Source organism: Myotis davidii, unplaced genomic scaffold (assembly GCF_000327345.1).
Source record: "Myotis davidii unplaced genomic scaffold, ASM32734v1 scaffold580, whole genome shotgun sequence".
Lineage (NCBI taxonomy): Eukaryota > Metazoa > Chordata > Mammalia > Chiroptera > Vespertilionidae > Myotis > Myotis davidii.
Genome location: NW_006293313.1, coordinates 2,117,069 through 2,133,436, shown reverse-complemented (window position 1 = coordinate 2,133,436; position 16,368 = coordinate 2,117,069). Strand labels below are relative to the sequence as shown.

The window sequence follows — 16,368 nt, the reverse complement described above, 5'->3', positions numbered from 1 at the left end:
GGTATTTTGTTTGTGTCAAAAATGCTCAGGTGGCACATGGGGTTCTGGATCCAATAACCTTTTTTCCTAGTAAGACAAATTTGCCTATTCTGGCCATTTCATAGAAATCAAACCATTTCATAGAAATCAAACCAATGTGTGATTTTTGTGTCTGGCTTCTTTCACTTAGTGTAATGTTTGTAAGGTTCATCCATAGCTGCAAACATGTATCAGTCAGAACTTCATTCCTTTTGGTGGCTGAATGATAGTCCATTGTAGGGAGAGACCACAGATGTTTATCCATTCATCAGCTGATGGACTGTGGATTGTTTCTACTTTTTTAAATTATTACGAGTAATTCTGCTGTGAACATTCATGTACAGATTTTTGTGTGGACACATGCTTTCAATTCTCTTCAATGCATGTATAAGAGTGGAATAGCTGGGTTGCATGTTGTACTTGTTTCTAAGACGTGATTCTTTTGAGTCGAATTATTCATGTTTACTCAAGCCAAAAGTAGTGTCCTGAGAAGTGTCTTGTCTCAGTCTGAAGCTCAAACCTGGCTTGAGTCCATGGACACTTCAAGGAGCACCATGGCCGTGTCCCTTTGCCATTAGAGATATAGAAGGCACAGTGCTATCTTTTCTTCATCTGTCCTTCTCTTTTAGTCATTGGCATGTCCCCCTTGTTTTACTCAACTCCTTCTCTTCCTGCTCCCTTTTTTGCAGTCTCTTGACTCTCAGTGGCTATAATAAACTATATACTATAATTACTTACTGCAGCTTCCACACTAAGAAATGTTTTCAGCAAAGGAGTAGAATAGAAAGCCTTCTATTTCTTGAAAAGAAAACTAGCAAAAGTATTTGGCCTTAGTTGGTATTTTCTTTGTGTCAAAAATGCTCAGGTGGTACATGGATTCTGGATCCAATAACCTTTTTTCCTAGTAAGACAAATTTGCCTATTCTGGCCATTTCATATAAGTCAAACCATTTCATATAAATCAAACCAATCTGTGATTTTTGTGTCTGGCTTCTTTCACTTAGTGTAATGTTTATAAGGTTCATCCATAGCTGCGAACATGTATCAGTCAGAACTTCATTCCTTTTGGAGGCTGAATGATATTCCATTGTAGGAAGAGACCACAGATGTTTATCCATTCACCAGCTGATGGACTGTGGGTTGTTTCTACTTTTTTTATTATTATGAGTAATGCTGCTGTGAACATTCATGTACAGATTTTTGTGTGGGCACATTCAATTCTCTTCAATGCATGTATAAGAGTGGAATAGCTGGGTTGCATGTTGTACTTGTTTCTAAGACGTGATTCTTTTGAGTCGAATTATTCATGTTTACTCAAGCCAAAAGTAGTGTCCTGAAAGTGTCTTGAGTGATGCCCAGTGAGCAGCGATCCCAGAGCTGAGCTAAAGGGCTGTGAGGACTTCCCGCTGTGGGCCCACCCTGAGAACTCCTGTGGGACACCAGGTGCTGGGGCTCAGCCAGCGGCCACTCTGCGCTCTGAAAGCTGAGAGAGGCCTGCGGACTGAAGGGTCCAAGGTTCAATTCCGGTCAAAGGGTATGTACCTTGGTTGCGGGCATATCCCCGGTGGGGGGCATGCAGGAGGCGGCTGATCGATGTTTCTGGCTCTCTATCCCTCTCCCTTCCTCTCTGTAAAAAAATCAATAAAATATATTTTAAAAAAACACACACAAAAAAAACTGGTGACTGTGACTGTCTTACAGACCTATCCCAGGCAATGCCTTCTTTTGTTTCTAGCATATGCTTTCTCTTCTGTCTTTGTGTTTCCTGTGCAAGAGCATCATTTTCATGGACCACATTTCCTTTTTCAGGCATTTCCAAAATGTATACTGATATCATCCGAGGAGAATCCATGATCATCTGTGGCGTCACAAGCATTTTTTTTGGAATTCTTCGGAACAACTTAGTTCACATGTTCGTGTTTAGGGGTAGGAACATTTATTTACTTATTTATTTTTGGTCTGTATATTTTCTTAAAATTGTGCTTACCAGGTGCATTTCAGTTCATACTGAAATTAAAACACATTCGAGATGTCTTCACCTCTTTTTCTAGACTTACTCTTGGGCCAATTAAAACAGTATATTGGGCAACAAGAAAATAACTACAGGCCGTCTCTATCTTTTCTTGGACACTAGGGGGGAAAGAATGTTAAATTTTTTCATCTCCCTCAATATGCATGTACACATGTACACGTGTGGGTGCACACCCACACACAAACACACACATTTTCCCACCTGGCTCAGATTTCCTTCTTTCCTGGATCAGCCCAGATCTCAGAGGCTGGATGTGAGGATCTGGCGTGGTGCTGGTGAAAGCAGAATGGCTCAGGGCAGTACTGGAGTGTCAGGGCCTTGAAGCGCTAATAGTCAGATTCATGTGATTCAAGTTCACTGGGCTGTGGAGCACATGGTCTCACGAGGTTTCCAGATATGGTCAGAGCAGAGTAGAAAGGGAAAACTATCAGAGCAAGAAGAAGCAAAAGGCATCCATCCTCCTGAAATGTAGGAAGAGAGAGGGCTAGGAGGAGAAAGAAATGCTGGGGATACAGAGGCGTTGGTAGTGCTTCCTGACAGGCACTTAGGATGGGGCAATCTTTGTTGTTTAGAACTGCCCGTGGCATTGCCTGAAACCTGCTGACCAACTGTCACTACTGTCCCCAGTTATTGTGACTTTAGAAAATTTCCCTTTCTAGTTCCCAGATGCCACCCGGGCTGGGGGCAGGGGCCACAAAGGGACTGCAGGTTGGTGAGGGTCCTGGACAAGGTTTGGTTGGCCCTGACATAGTCTGTAAAACATTTGAATTTGGATGGACATTCCAGTATCTTTTGGATGGACATTCTCTTGCCAGCTTGTCATAGGCTTTTCACAGAATTCTGCCAGACTGGCTCCTGGGGGCTGTCCTTGGATGAACAAACCTCAGGCTGCGGAGGGCGAGGGAATATCTCCAGAGAGTCTCTCTCGTCAGCCTTTCATGGGCAACTCCCATCTGCTGAAGATCAAGGTCTCCACTCAAAAAATGAGCGAACCGAAGTGGGGAGACCCAAATGCCATCAACAAAAGAAACAAAAGTTATAGTTCAACTTTGTTTTTTCTCATTTTCTTTTCTTTTTAGAGTTCCATGTACTCCTGGACTTTATCTTCCACATTTTCGGGAGCATACTGGTTGGATATTGGAGTGCGAGAATCATTCAGTTCATCCTGACCGACCTATTTAGCAACACGCTGACTAGCATCATTCTTTGTGTTTCAATGGTGTACATGACTTTCTACATTGGTAAGGCAGAGCCAAATACAAAAAGTGCTGTCCTCAGTGTGAACTTCATACATCTCTATTTTCCCTTGACCTTGAATCCAGTTGCCTTTTTCCCAGCCACTTCCCCCTTGTTGTGGCTCTTCTGTGCATCTTGTCATCTTATCTTCCTGCCACCTCCAGCTCTTCCCTGGTCTCTCTTAACATCCCCTTAATTTCAACTCCTCGTCCCTTCCCTCCACATTCTCTGTGTGGTGACTCTCTTATTCTTTCTGAGCCCCACCGTTGGACCTTACATTAGTCATCGGCAGTCCCCGCAGAGGAATCAGCTCTGCCCGATTCCTGCTCTGACCCTGAGCAATCCACCTCTCAAAGGAGCATGTTGCGGGAGGTGCTCAAGTCTTTACAGACCGATGGGGACTGTAGAAGTGGCGCCTCTCACCTGAAGCGAGAGGGCAGGAAAGGAGAGGGAGGAATCAGGCATGTGTGTGTCTGACAGAGTGGAGTAATCACATTGGCCCACCTCCCACCAGAGTGGAGTAATCACATTGGCCCACCTCCCACCATCACCTGCCAGTCTAGTCCAGTGAGAGTGGGAGTTTCCTAGTATACTGGCCTCACCCAGGTCACCAGACCCAGAGAGCCATAGCGACTCTGGTGACACAGGCAAATTCGGCTGCCCTCCCTCACTTCACACAGCGGGACAGACTCCATGCACAAAAGGCCTTGGTATTAAGAGGATAATTAGGATCCTGTTACCTAAACACGACTTCCTCTACACCAGTGGTTCTCAACCTTCTGGCCCTTTAAATACAGTTCCTCATGTTGTGACCCAACCATAAAATTATTTTCGGTGCTACTTCATAACTGTCATGTAGCTATTGTTATGAATCGTCATGTAAATATCTGATATGCAGGATGGTCTTAGGCGACCCCTGTGAAAGGGTCGTTCCACCGCCAAAAGGGTCGCGACCCACAGGTTGAGAACTGCTGCTCTACACAGAACAAGGGCCCCTGGGTGTTGCTCACTGTCCTGAATCAGTCAGTAAAACTTACAGATTCACTGGAGGGGCATTTCCTTCAACTTCCTTCGTTTCCCCCCTCCCCTGTGAATCCTTTATGGATGCCTTAAATGTCTGAAGAAAGTATTTTTAATTTAACGTATCCAGTGTTTCCCCTAGACCGGGAGTTCTTTGAGGTGGAGGCTGGCTCTCATTCCTCTTTACTCCTTCTCTTTTCTATGTGCCCCCAGCCACGCCCAGCGCTCGCCATATGTCCATTAGTAATTGAACACATGCTGATTGAATACACAAATGCTAGTCTGTGAAGACCTTTGGAGTTAGGCGGATTGGAGCTCGAATCCCAGCTTCGCCATTTATTAGCTCGTGACTTTGGAGTTTTTCTTAACCTCTCTAAACTGGAGTTAATTCCCTCATCTATCAAAGGGATACAGTAACACTACCTTCCTAGGACGATTGCAGGCAGCAATGAGATAAAGTGTGCCATGTGGCTCGCTCATGCTGACGTGTTGGAGGCAGCTCTGACCTGTTTGAGAGCTGAGTGCACGCACCTCAGCCTTTAAAATACATTTAATAAATGTACATGCTTATATTAATGTAGGCATTCGTGCCATATATTCCTATAGCAATGGGATTACCCTAAATAAGATGACACCAGCTTTAAGATAAAGTTGTTCAGTGGTTCCCTCCTTGCAGATGCTGTCTCTAAGCAGTGACTGTTACTGAAAAAGACTATGATGAGCTTTAAAATCTAGTAACACTAATGATAGGAAGTTGGAAATAAGGATCTGAGAGACGTTTTCCCTCTCACCACAGTTCCCAGCACAACTGGTTTTACTGCTGTGGTTACTTACCTTAAATTCCGTTTGAAAGTATGTAAAAAGAAATCCAAAGCGGATTTAAGGGATGGGATAAAACAAAGGAAAAATAAAATCCTGTTCAAATCAGTGAACGGTGTTGATTTACTCAGCAGTAAAGCCAGGCTGTAAAAACGGATAGCGTAATAAGAGTAATGATGATCATTTATTCATTCTCTTAAAAGTGCGCCGAGCACTTTTCACAGTAGCGGATTTCATGCTCACGGCAGGTCTATGAGCGATTGTTCTCTTACAGATGCAGGATGGAGAAAGTGGGGCGGTCACCTTCCCAGAGCAACCAGCTCCGCCCTGCCCCAAAGCACTTCCTTTTCTTTCTTTCTGCCTGATGTTTATAAGGTTCCAGCCGAAGGCTCTACAGCCGTGATGGCGAACCTATGACACGCGTGTCAGAGGTGACAAGCGAACTCATTCTTTGGTTGATTTTTCTTTGTTAAATGGCATTTAAGTATATAAAATAAATATCAAAAATATAAGTCTTTGTTTTACAATGGTTGCAAATATCAGAAAATTTCTATATGGGACACGGCACCAGAGTTAAGTTAGGGTTTTTCAAAATGCTGACACGCCGCGCTCAAAAGGTTCGCCATCACTGCTCTACAGCCTAGAACTGTTGTCATTTATGGTATTCAAACGTCCTTTGTAGTTGCTTTTCCTGCCCTAGACTATACTTACACAGCTGTTTAGAGCCCAAGGAATGACAGTTACAGGGGAGTCTGTATCATGCAAAAGAACTGCCAGCTTCAGGACCTGCAGCCACTTGGACCACAACCTCTAGGACACCCCTGAGGTGCTGGGCAGAGGCTGTTACACTATTTTTCTATTAGCCCTATCCTCAATGACCATCTACAGCAGGGATTGGCACTACAGCTCGTGGATCAAATATTCCTATTTTTGCACAGCCCATGAGCCAAGAATAGTTTTTACATTTTACAATGGTTAAAAAAAAAAAACAACCTCAAAAGAAAAATCTATTGTGGCATGGGAAAATTATTTCAAATTCAAGTTTCTGTGTCATGATTTATTGGACACTCACTCATTTGCATGTTCCCTGTGGCAGTTTATGTACTACAACAGCTGAATTGAGTAGTTTCAACAGGGACCACTTGGCCCACCAAGACTACTTATCATCTGGTCATTTGCAGAAGCGATACCCTTGAGCTACAGGATTAGGCCAATCCCTTGAAGCAACTTTCCAAGAAATATTACTCTTATGTTCCGCACCAGTCCTTTACTCAAGATAAGGTACCTCAATGTGCAGATTTGAATGCAACTAATTTTATTCATTTTTTTTTCTCCTAGTGGAATTTTTAAAATTGTCAGGGATGGTCGCTTTAATCACTGTCGGACTGAATTTAGATTCCTTAAGCTTTAAACCGAGGATGGAGATAATAATAACTAAGTAAGTCTCCTATTGTGTGCTTGGTATAGATCTCATAGAAATTTAGTGCTTAAGTGGCCCCGCACTTCCTGGATACTGATAAAACTCCCTTTTTATAACTTTTTTTCTACCTTTTCATTAAAAAAAAAAAAAGTCCTCACCAGAGGATATGTTTGCATGATTTTTAGAGAGAGAGGAAGAGAAAGAGAGAGAGAGATGGAGAGAGAGAAACATCGATGTGAGAAACATCTATCAGTTGTCTCTCCTGTTCGCCCCAAATGGTGATTGAACCCGCAACTTGGGCTTATGCCCTGATTGGGAATCGAACTGTGACCTCCTGATTCATAGGTTGACGCTCAACCACTAAGCCATGCCAGCTGGGCAAGATTTATTTTTTTAATGTAAAGACTATGCATTGTTCTGAAATTATAGCCTTCCTGCCTTTTCGGTATTTAAAATGTTCTTTCTTTTATGAAAGTCCTGTGATAAAAGATTGTACTTTTTTAATAGCTCTAGTTGGCAAATTTTTTAAATTGGCTTTTAAAGTCCAAAAGCTTGGGAATAACTAATTCATAAAACATATACTTTTTGTCTGAATTTGGACAGTTTCTGAGCTCAGTTGTGTTGTCTGTCAGCATCATTCTAAATTATTCTCTTGATTTAATTGTTTATTTTTTCACCTATTCAACCAATCATTGTTTAATGCAGTGGTTCTCAACCTTCTGGCCCTTTAAATACAGTTCCTCATGTTGTGACCCAACCATAAAATTATTTTCATTGCTACTTCATAACTGTAATGTTGCTACTGTTATGAATTATAATGTAAATATCTGATATGCAGGATGGTCTTAGGCGACCCCTGTGAAAGGGTCATTCGACCTGCAAAGGGGTCGCGACCCACAGGTTGAGAACCGCTGGTTTAATGTCTGCTATGACCCGAACATTGTATCTTAGGTTTGGGCTATGAAAATAAGTCCTTCTCAGAAGACACTCATTGTTAAGTGGTGGGTGTGTTGATGTAAGAAACTAATAATTAGTAAAAATAATTATATGTTCATTGGGATCCTACTATATATAAGGTATGTATTTTTAAGGTCCTGTAGAGACATTTTAAAAGGCATCCTACTCAGTTACTTCTTCATCTCTGAATTTTCAGAAAATTAAGCATTGGGATTTGCAGTCCCACTCATACCCTTCCCTTCTAGTTCTTTTAAAAATATACTTATATTGATTTCAGAGAGGAAGGAAGAGGGAGAGAGATAGAAATATCAATATTGAGAGAGACACATTGATTGGTTGCCTTCTGCATGCACCCCAACCAGGGCCGGGTATCAAGCCTGCAACCTAGGTACGTGCACTTTTGGCTGGAATCGAATCTGGGACCCTTCAGTCTGCAGGCCGACGCTCTATCCACTGAGCCAGACTGGCTAAGGCCCTTCTAGGAGTTCTGAATCAACTGAATCAAAGGACTGGATTCAGACAGAGAACCAGACTGTCTGCTGGATCAGAGCACAGGGCTTCTACCTGCAGCTAACAGGAGGCTCCCTAAGTGTGGAAACTGAGACTCCCCTACAGGGAGGCTGGTCTCCCTGCAGGTGGGTCTCACCCCGTCAGCTGAAGGGGAAAGTCCCATTAGAGGGTCCAAGGGGAGGTGAGAGCTGAGATCTGCCTGTAGAGGTCCGACCGGGCCCTGACCCCAGGCGTGTCACCAGATGGACACAGCCCAGCCCCAGGCCCTAACCATGCGCTCTGGTCTACTCAGTAAGAGGCTTTGAAGGTGGGTGGGGCCGCACGTAGGTTTTTGGAAAGCAATCTGGGTGATCCTTCCTTCCTGCTCTTCCCTGCTTACAAATGGTGAAGGTCATGGGCACTGGAGGGATTCAGAGGAGGAAGACAGTGCTTAGCACGGTTTTGTGAAGAACACAGAAGTAGAGTTAGCGGTGCAGGAAGTTAGGAGTTCAGTAGAAGCGGACAGGAGACCCTCAAGGTAAGGCTCTTCCATGCGGATCGCAAAGGAAGAAGTTATGCAGTGGGCATGCAGGTGGGTCCAGTCAGCTCTCACAAAGTCAAGGTGACCCAGGTGTGGCTGTGGCAGGCCCCCAGTGGATATGCTGCCAGCTGATCTCAGCAAAACTGCCCCAGCACTGACCTGAGGGTGGGGGCAGGGGGTCGGTATCCTTATCTTTCTGCCTTGCTGTTATTACGTTGCGGAGAGAGGTGGCCTACGGGTGTTGGTGCGATGAGGGCCACGGGGAACATGGAACTGGGCGGTTCCAGCTCCCACAGATACTTTTGATGCTGCTTGTGATAGTGACAGAGGCAAGGAGCTCTTCCAAGACAAGCGTGGCAGATACATGACACCTGCTGCTTTGTGAGAAGGAAGCTATTTAAAAAACACGTCACTTAAACATGATTTCCTTTCCATTCACCCTAGGTTCTTAATAATGTTTACATCTGTGTTCCAACAATTAATATACACTTTCTTTGGCATTATAATTGGATGTGGAGAAAACAACTATTTTAAGTTTCACACACTAAATTTCACGTTGATCTTATTTATCACAGTGAACTTTGTAAGGTAAGAATTGTGTTTTAAAGTTCGCTTCCTGGTCTTCCAAGCTCATAATTACAATTGGGAAGCAGTGGGTTCCAGCACAAAAAAGCTCTGGATGTGCAGCCGGGAAGCCTGTATCGTGGTCAAGGTCCTGGCGATAGCTTGCTGAGCCACGAGGGGTGTGGGTGTCTATTCACTGGTCAAGATTCCACCTGTAACAGGAGACGGGGCAAGGCAGAACAGCAGCATCCGCATAACCCATGAGCTTGGTAGGAATGCAGATTGATGGGCCCATCCCAATCATCACCCAGAGTTGAATCTCTGGAGCTGAGATTCAGGAAGCTGTTTCAACATGCTTGTTAAAAGTTTGAGCATCACTGGACCAGATTAATGGCTCCTAACGTTTTCGTTGATGTTCATCATCACTTATTATCACCATAGCTGGGATAAAGCCATTTATTAAGCAGTTACCCATGTACATTAGGCCACTAATTTGAATACAATCCAATGAGGTAGGTGTTACTTCATCATTTCACAGATGACACAGAGAGGTTAAAAACTTGCTCAGAGTCACCCAACTGGTAAAGGCAGAGTTGGGATTTAAACTTGACCCCCACAAGCATGCTTTTTCTAGACTGCCATGGCCCACGAATGGTAGTCCACTCCTGGTAGTCGTGTCTACCATAAGAATTTATGACAGTGTCTTTGAAACATTGTTATTTCCATTCAGGATAGGCCTGGCCAAGGGTACTCACTTTACAGGATGTTCTCTTGGAATGTGGCTTCTTCATGCCATTCAGATAGTCACTGTCACTCAGAAGGTAGTGGATTCAGCTCACCTTTCTCTCCACCTTTCTCTCATGTGCAAATGGAGAGTGGTCAGAGAGTTGAGGAAAGACACATGGCTTTTTGCACATTGTCTCAGCTACATATCCATGATCTCATTTCGTCTTCCTTACAGCATTAGGAGATATGAACTATTATCTCTGTATTATAGATGAAGGCACCGGCTAAAGAAAGGCAAAGTATCTTGTCCAAGGTCGAATGGTCAGTGAGTTTCAGAGATACTATGGGAACTTACGGTTCCACCTTAGACGAAAGGCTTCAATGGAGAGGTTCATCCGCAGAGGCCCCAGTAAATGGGTGGGCTTTCCATAAGAGACTTGTTGAGAGGAACATTTCAGAGAGGATAAGTCAAACTAAGGCCAGGACATAATAATCATTGCTAATGCAATGAGCACTGGCCACATTCAAGATGTCATTCTAGCGCTATGCATGCTGTCCCATGTAATTGAACCTTCATAATAATCCTTTGAGGCAAGTAATTATCATCCCCATCATCTCCATTTTACACCAAATGCGACAATTTTGTCGATTAACCAAGCCATCAAGATGAAAATGAGCCTCATCGCTGAAGATGATTTTGTTCGAAAAATCAGCATCCACTTGTTCCATAATCCATTCCACGAACTCTATTCGCTGTGCGTGGTCAGTAGGCTTCAGTTCTTGAGTCAATTGAACTTTGTGAGCATGAAGATGCAAATCTTTCGTGAGAATTCGCTGTAGAGAGCTTCTCGAAATGTCCCATTCTTGACCACGGTGCCGAATTGATGTCCCTGGACTCTCAGCAACACTCTCACAAACTGCTTCGATGTTTCGTGTTGAACGACTTGAAGGACGACCAGAGTGTTTAAGATCCACTCATTGATCCAGTCTCCCTAAATTTTTTAATTAATCTCTTCACAGTTGATGAAGTTAAATCACTATTCCGACCAGATTTTGCACGAAAATTGCGAACTGTAGCTGCCAATCCTTCATTGTTTTTAAAATATTGCTCAACAATGAAAACGCATTGTTCTTTCGTGTAGCGCTCCATTTTTAATAACCCTGAACTGTCAACTGTCACGCTATCCTTTTTTTCCTCTGGCAACACTTTACAGCATAAATGGCGTAAAATTCAAATCTTGCGTGAATTTTGGGACACCCTTGGAAGGAGAAACTGAGGCTCAGAGAGGTTCAGTAACATGCTGAGCTTAGTAGAGTTAGTGAAAGAAGCCTAACTGTGAACCCGGTAGACCTACTCCAGAGCTTTGCTATGCTGCCTCTCTGTGTTTGTTACCAGGACACAGCACACATTGTTCTATCTTGGCTGGACTCACTGGTATTTTAGAGAAAGATTGTTTAGTAAGACTGGTAAGAATTACTTTGCAAACAGCTTAAATGCAAGGCCAAGGAGTTTGCCCAAATTAATTACAGACATTATAAATGGTAATTGTAGATTTTTCTGTTTCTCAGTGACAGGAGCTGTCTAAATTGTGTTGTGAAATTTCCAGCTTAGCAAGTGAGACACAGTGTGTGTTTTTTTTTGAGGCTGAGAACATAATCAATTTTGTTTCTACTGAAACCTTATTTAAAGGACAATACTGATATCCTTTTGGGGCAGATTCCCTGAAGATGGATTCTAAATTTTGGCACGGGGTCCTATAGAAAAATTATCCATAGAGAAATAAGGCGCAAATTGAAATGATATATGCGGCATTTAGTGTATGATTCTTGTGAGAATACAAGAAAAATGTGGTTGAGCTAAGTTTATTAATGTGTCTATAATAATGTTACTTTTTGGCCATGATTGTATGTCCTCCAGGCTAATTTCTGAATCCAGGCATGGCCTTTCAGGGAATATATGAACTCATTGATGTTATTGGAAGAAGTTTCACTATAGGAATTTACTACCAAAATCGAAACAGTACACACTAGTGTAAATGATAATTCCTTACATTGTATAGAACTTCTAGCATTACTTTTCAAGATTGAGTATTATGTGCAAGATAGATTTGGTTAGCGCCAGAAAGTTTTGAACAATTTATTAATAAAGTGGATTGTCTTCTCTTTCCTGAAAATTTTTATATGAAATTTAGTACTTAGTACATAGTTTCAACCATGAATAACAATACATAAGGTGTGACTTAAAAATGTGTTCTCTTAAATAAAAACAACAAACTGATTAGTTCAAAGAAATGTAAAAAAAAAATGTGTTTTCTTTCCCCAGATTGCTTACTATTGTGTTGGTGAGCCCTATTCTGATGCGTTCGAGTTATGAATATAATTGGAGATGGGGAGTTGTGATAGCATGGTCTGGTATCAAAGGTGTTTTTAACTTGCTCTTGGCTCCTGATATTTATAATCTGTCTGATAAAAATGTGGAGTCGCCAGAAATGGTAGGAAAATCATGTCTCCTGATTATTCATATTTATTAATTTTGTAGCACTTGTCATTGTACCCAATAACAAAGTTAACCCTTTTAAAAATTAGATTTGAAAAATACATTCTTTCAAGTAGAAAGAAACCTGCAGAGGAAACTTGACAGATGTTGGTAATGTGAAAGGGACCAACAGTCAAATACAGATTATGGGCATGGGAGACAGATGGACTTTGGATCGAATCCTGGCCCGCCATTCACAGACTGAGTGACCTGGGGCAAGTTCCCTAAACTGGTGGAGCCTCCATTTCCAGTTGAGGATGTTTAGTAAATGCTCAATAAATGTTATTGAGCATATAATTGCTATTGTTTAATAGATGTCAGAAAGCATAAAAAAATACCCTGTCCAGAGCAGTCCAATCCCTATAGCTATTAGAGTAAAACCTGAAATGTTACTTGAATATGTACTAGCAGTGGTGGGCAAACTCATTAGTCAACAGAGCCAAATATCAACAGTACAACGATTGAAATTTCTTTTGAGAGCCAAATTTTTTAAACTTAAACTATATAGGTAGGTACATTGTTATTAACTTAATTAGGGTACTCCTAAGGCTTAGGAAGAGCCACACTCAACGGGCCAAAGAGCCGCATGTGGCTCGCGAGCCGCAGTTTGCCGGCCATGGGCCTAGCCAATGTGCAACCTGGTGGTGAATAGCATCTATACGAAGATCAAAAGATCTTGGTGCATCTGCTGACCACGTTAAGGCACCTTGTCATTTGTGACAGTACTGTGTGAGCTAGCTGGAAAAGTTGCTAGAAGATTCTAGAAATCTCCAGGACACCCTTGGCACCTCCCAGTCAGATGAATTTCAAACCTGCCCCTAGGAGGGAGAAAAGCACTTGAATAATATGAATTAAGAACACCTGCCTAAGGAACTTGACTCTGGAGGGAGATCTACAGTTTCCTGCTGTCATCGACTTCCCAGCTCGGGATTTCCTCCTCTTAGCTACTTCGCTTCTGTCCTGGAAGCCCCCGGAGTGCAGTGCTTTTCAGATATCTTCATTCTGTGAGCAATGTTCACCCTCTCCATCTTGCATGTGGAGAATTCAGAACAGAGAAGAGCATTTTAGGGAAATTAGGGAAAGAACTCAGGTCCCTAACTCCCAAAGGGGGAAGTGCTTTTTTTTTAATGGAGTATCCTATTCCTCACCTTCTTTCCTGAGGGTTCGCACTTCAGATCTGTGGGAATGGTCTGAGAATTAATTTGGAGTTCAAACAAGCCTGTGGCTTTGCCAAGACTTTGGACCTTTCCACGCTCCAAAGGAAAAGTATAATAACTAACATCTGAAATCCTTCTTTTTTGCAAGAAATTGGTCTCAGAGCAAGTCAATGACATGTTAACTCACATTTGAGTATCATTTCACAGTGTTTCCCAAACCTGTCTGATGTTAAGAATCCCTTTTGTGCCCCTCCACCCCCACCTACAGAATAGGGTCTGCATGGAAGAAGGGGAGTTGGTGTCTTTAACCAGCACGTCAGGAGCTCTGCTCTTACCAGTCAAGCTTGGGAAATGCTCCCTGAAGGACATATTGCTATTAACTCCATTTTTCAGTGAAGGACACTGAGGCTCAGAGTGCTTAACTGGCCCCAGAGTACATGGGGGAAAAATAGCAGAGCCAAGAACTACAAATGTGGTTGTGTTTCTGCCTCTGCGCGGCCCCTCTCCAGACCCCAGCACAGCTCCTGCCTCCTGCAGAGTCACCTGTCCAGTTGCAGGAAATGCTGGTGGTAGGCACCCTGCCCTGTCCCACCTGTGGTCCCCACCGCCTGCTGTTGCTGGGTTCTTTCCCTGACCTGGTCTGTGCTGGTTTCCTGGCTGCTGCCTCTCAGGGTTCTTCTCTCTCCCAGAAACTATGAAATCTTTTGTTTTCTCCTTCAGATTGAAAACTAACTTCTGCCCTAGTATATTGTATTCATGCAGTGCTCACAAAACAACCCTTAGCCTCAATTTACCGATCAGAGGCAGGATTAAAAATGTGGGTTAAGATAGCATTTTGTTGGTGGTTAACTGAGCAATGTTTCCCTTTGGAGAACTTACTAGCATTTTGGCTCTAAGTATTTTTGTGTTTTGTTTGTTTTTTAGATTATATTTTATGTACAAGTACTATCATTAATGACGATGGGAATAAATTCATACATGATGATTCATTTTGCCAGGACATTAGGTAACGTATATCTATATTTCATTAATTAATTGAGGAAAATAATGTAAACGGATTATTGTTGGGGTTGTAGGGACAGGTTTTGTTGTTGTTGTTAATCCTTACCCGAGGATATTTTTCCATTGAGTTTTTAGAGAGAGTGGAAGGGAGGGGGGGAGAGAGAGAGAGAGAGAAACTTCAATGTGAGAGTGGTTGCCTCCTGCATGCGCCCCCGTCAGGGCTGGGAATTGAGCCTGCAGCTGAGATGTCTGCCCTTGACTAGAGGAATCTAACCCAGGATGCTTTAGTCTGTGGGCCCGACATTCTATCCACTGAGTCAAACTTGGCTAGGGCTTATAATACCAATTTCCCTTGACAAACCAAATTAGTAATCCATAAGGTTTCTTAGAAAGCATGGAACCAGTGACAGAGATCATCTTCAACATGTTCATTCATCCAAACTTATTGCTCCCCCATATACTCATGCTTCCCCAGAGCAACTTTCCCAGATGGGGCTGTGGCGCCATCACATGGGTAGGATGTAATTAGGCACACGAATAAATTCGTCCGGTGTGGTCTCAGCCAGGGGTATTTTAAATCCAAAGCTTCTAACTATAGTCAAACGCATCTTTGTTGGGACTATAGAGAACCGACAGGGATATGCCTCCAGATGTTTTTGAATCCCCAGAATTTCAAACACTACAGTTGAACACAGTGCCCATAGAGGAGGCATAAAGTTAAACAGAAACATTGTGAAACCACTTATGAGGCATTTCATATGCAATTAGGAAGAAAGAATTGTTTTACTGAGATGGACCTTCGAGCAAGCAGGCTAAGCTCACTTAATTATATTCATCGTTTTGGTAAGCGAGCCTCATACCTATAACTTCACATTCATACTTTAAGCAAATACAAGCTGCTACAAGTTTTGGACATTAGATTTGCTGGCCAAGGAAACAGAGATGTTAAATTTGAGAGATGTCTTTTGCAGTGGCCTTTAAACTTTATTATCTATAAGACTCATAACTTGTTAAAATGCATATTCCCAGGCCAGTCTGCTTCTGCTGGTATGGAATGGAGCCCAGGAATTTGCATAGTTTAAGCAGCCCTTCTGCCTACAGAAGACACATGGAGTTCTCCACACTTTGAGAAATATCCATTGGTGCCTTGAAATAGTGAGTCACATCTATAGCTATAGGGAATGAAAGGAAACTAATAAAACATTCTTTAGCACTTGAGTCAGATTAAGTTAAGCTATACAGCCAAAAGGAAACAAATAGTTGGGTGATTTTCTGGAAAGTTCTGGACCAAACCTTGTCTTTGCCTTAAGCTATGCAGGCGATGCCAAGATTTCACCACATCATGCAATGTTCCTGCTTCCCCTGGCAGCCATCAGTGAATTCTATAAAGCTCTCGCTTTCTCTGTTCCAGGTTTGTGTGTAATCTCTCTTCCAAGACAGATGGCCATGCAAAATGCCATTGACCACATCCAGGAGATGATACAGAACACAATAACTTTATTTAAAACAGAGAAAATTTTGACAAATGTTAATTGGACCTTAGTAGAAGAAAAATCGAAGATTAAATACAGAATTTCTGTGAGTTGATGCCTGGCTTCTTTCCCTTCCTGGGTCTGCCTCTCTTGCTTTAGTTTATTATAAGAAACTTAATTCTGCTAATGAAATGTCAGAAAACTTGGGAGGGGGTACTAGCTTTGCTATCTTGGTGAGAAGACTTCTTTGACTTTTGTCTTGGTGATCTAAACCCATTTGGCAAATATGCGAGAATTAGTGTTTTCACCAATTGGCTGATTGAATAATTATGAATGGACTTTCAAGCTGATGCTTCCAACCAGTTCAGGGAGAGATCTC

The 16,368-nt window shown here is 42.5% G+C and overlaps 1 protein-coding gene across 1 annotated transcript in view; it reads left to right on the top strand.

Moving 5' to 3' along the window:
- Window positions 1-16,368, top strand: part of SLC9C2 (solute carrier family 9, member C2 (putative)) — a 46,594-nt gene that overhangs the window by 6,987 nt on the left and 23,239 nt on the right. The window contains exons 5-12 of the mRNA XM_015566070.1: window positions 490-575; window positions 1,659-1,944; window positions 3,130-3,291; window positions 6,464-6,563; window positions 8,977-9,120; window positions 12,146-12,314; window positions 14,440-14,521; window positions 15,929-16,095. Coding sequence (XP_015421556.1) covers window positions 490-575; window positions 1,659-1,944; window positions 3,130-3,291; window positions 6,464-6,563; window positions 8,977-9,120; window positions 12,146-12,314; window positions 14,440-14,521; window positions 15,929-16,095 — 1,196 coding nt within the window. The remainder of the gene's footprint in view (window positions 1-489; window positions 576-1,658; window positions 1,945-3,129; window positions 3,292-6,463; window positions 6,564-8,976; window positions 9,121-12,145; window positions 12,315-14,439; window positions 14,522-15,928; window positions 16,096-16,368) is intronic.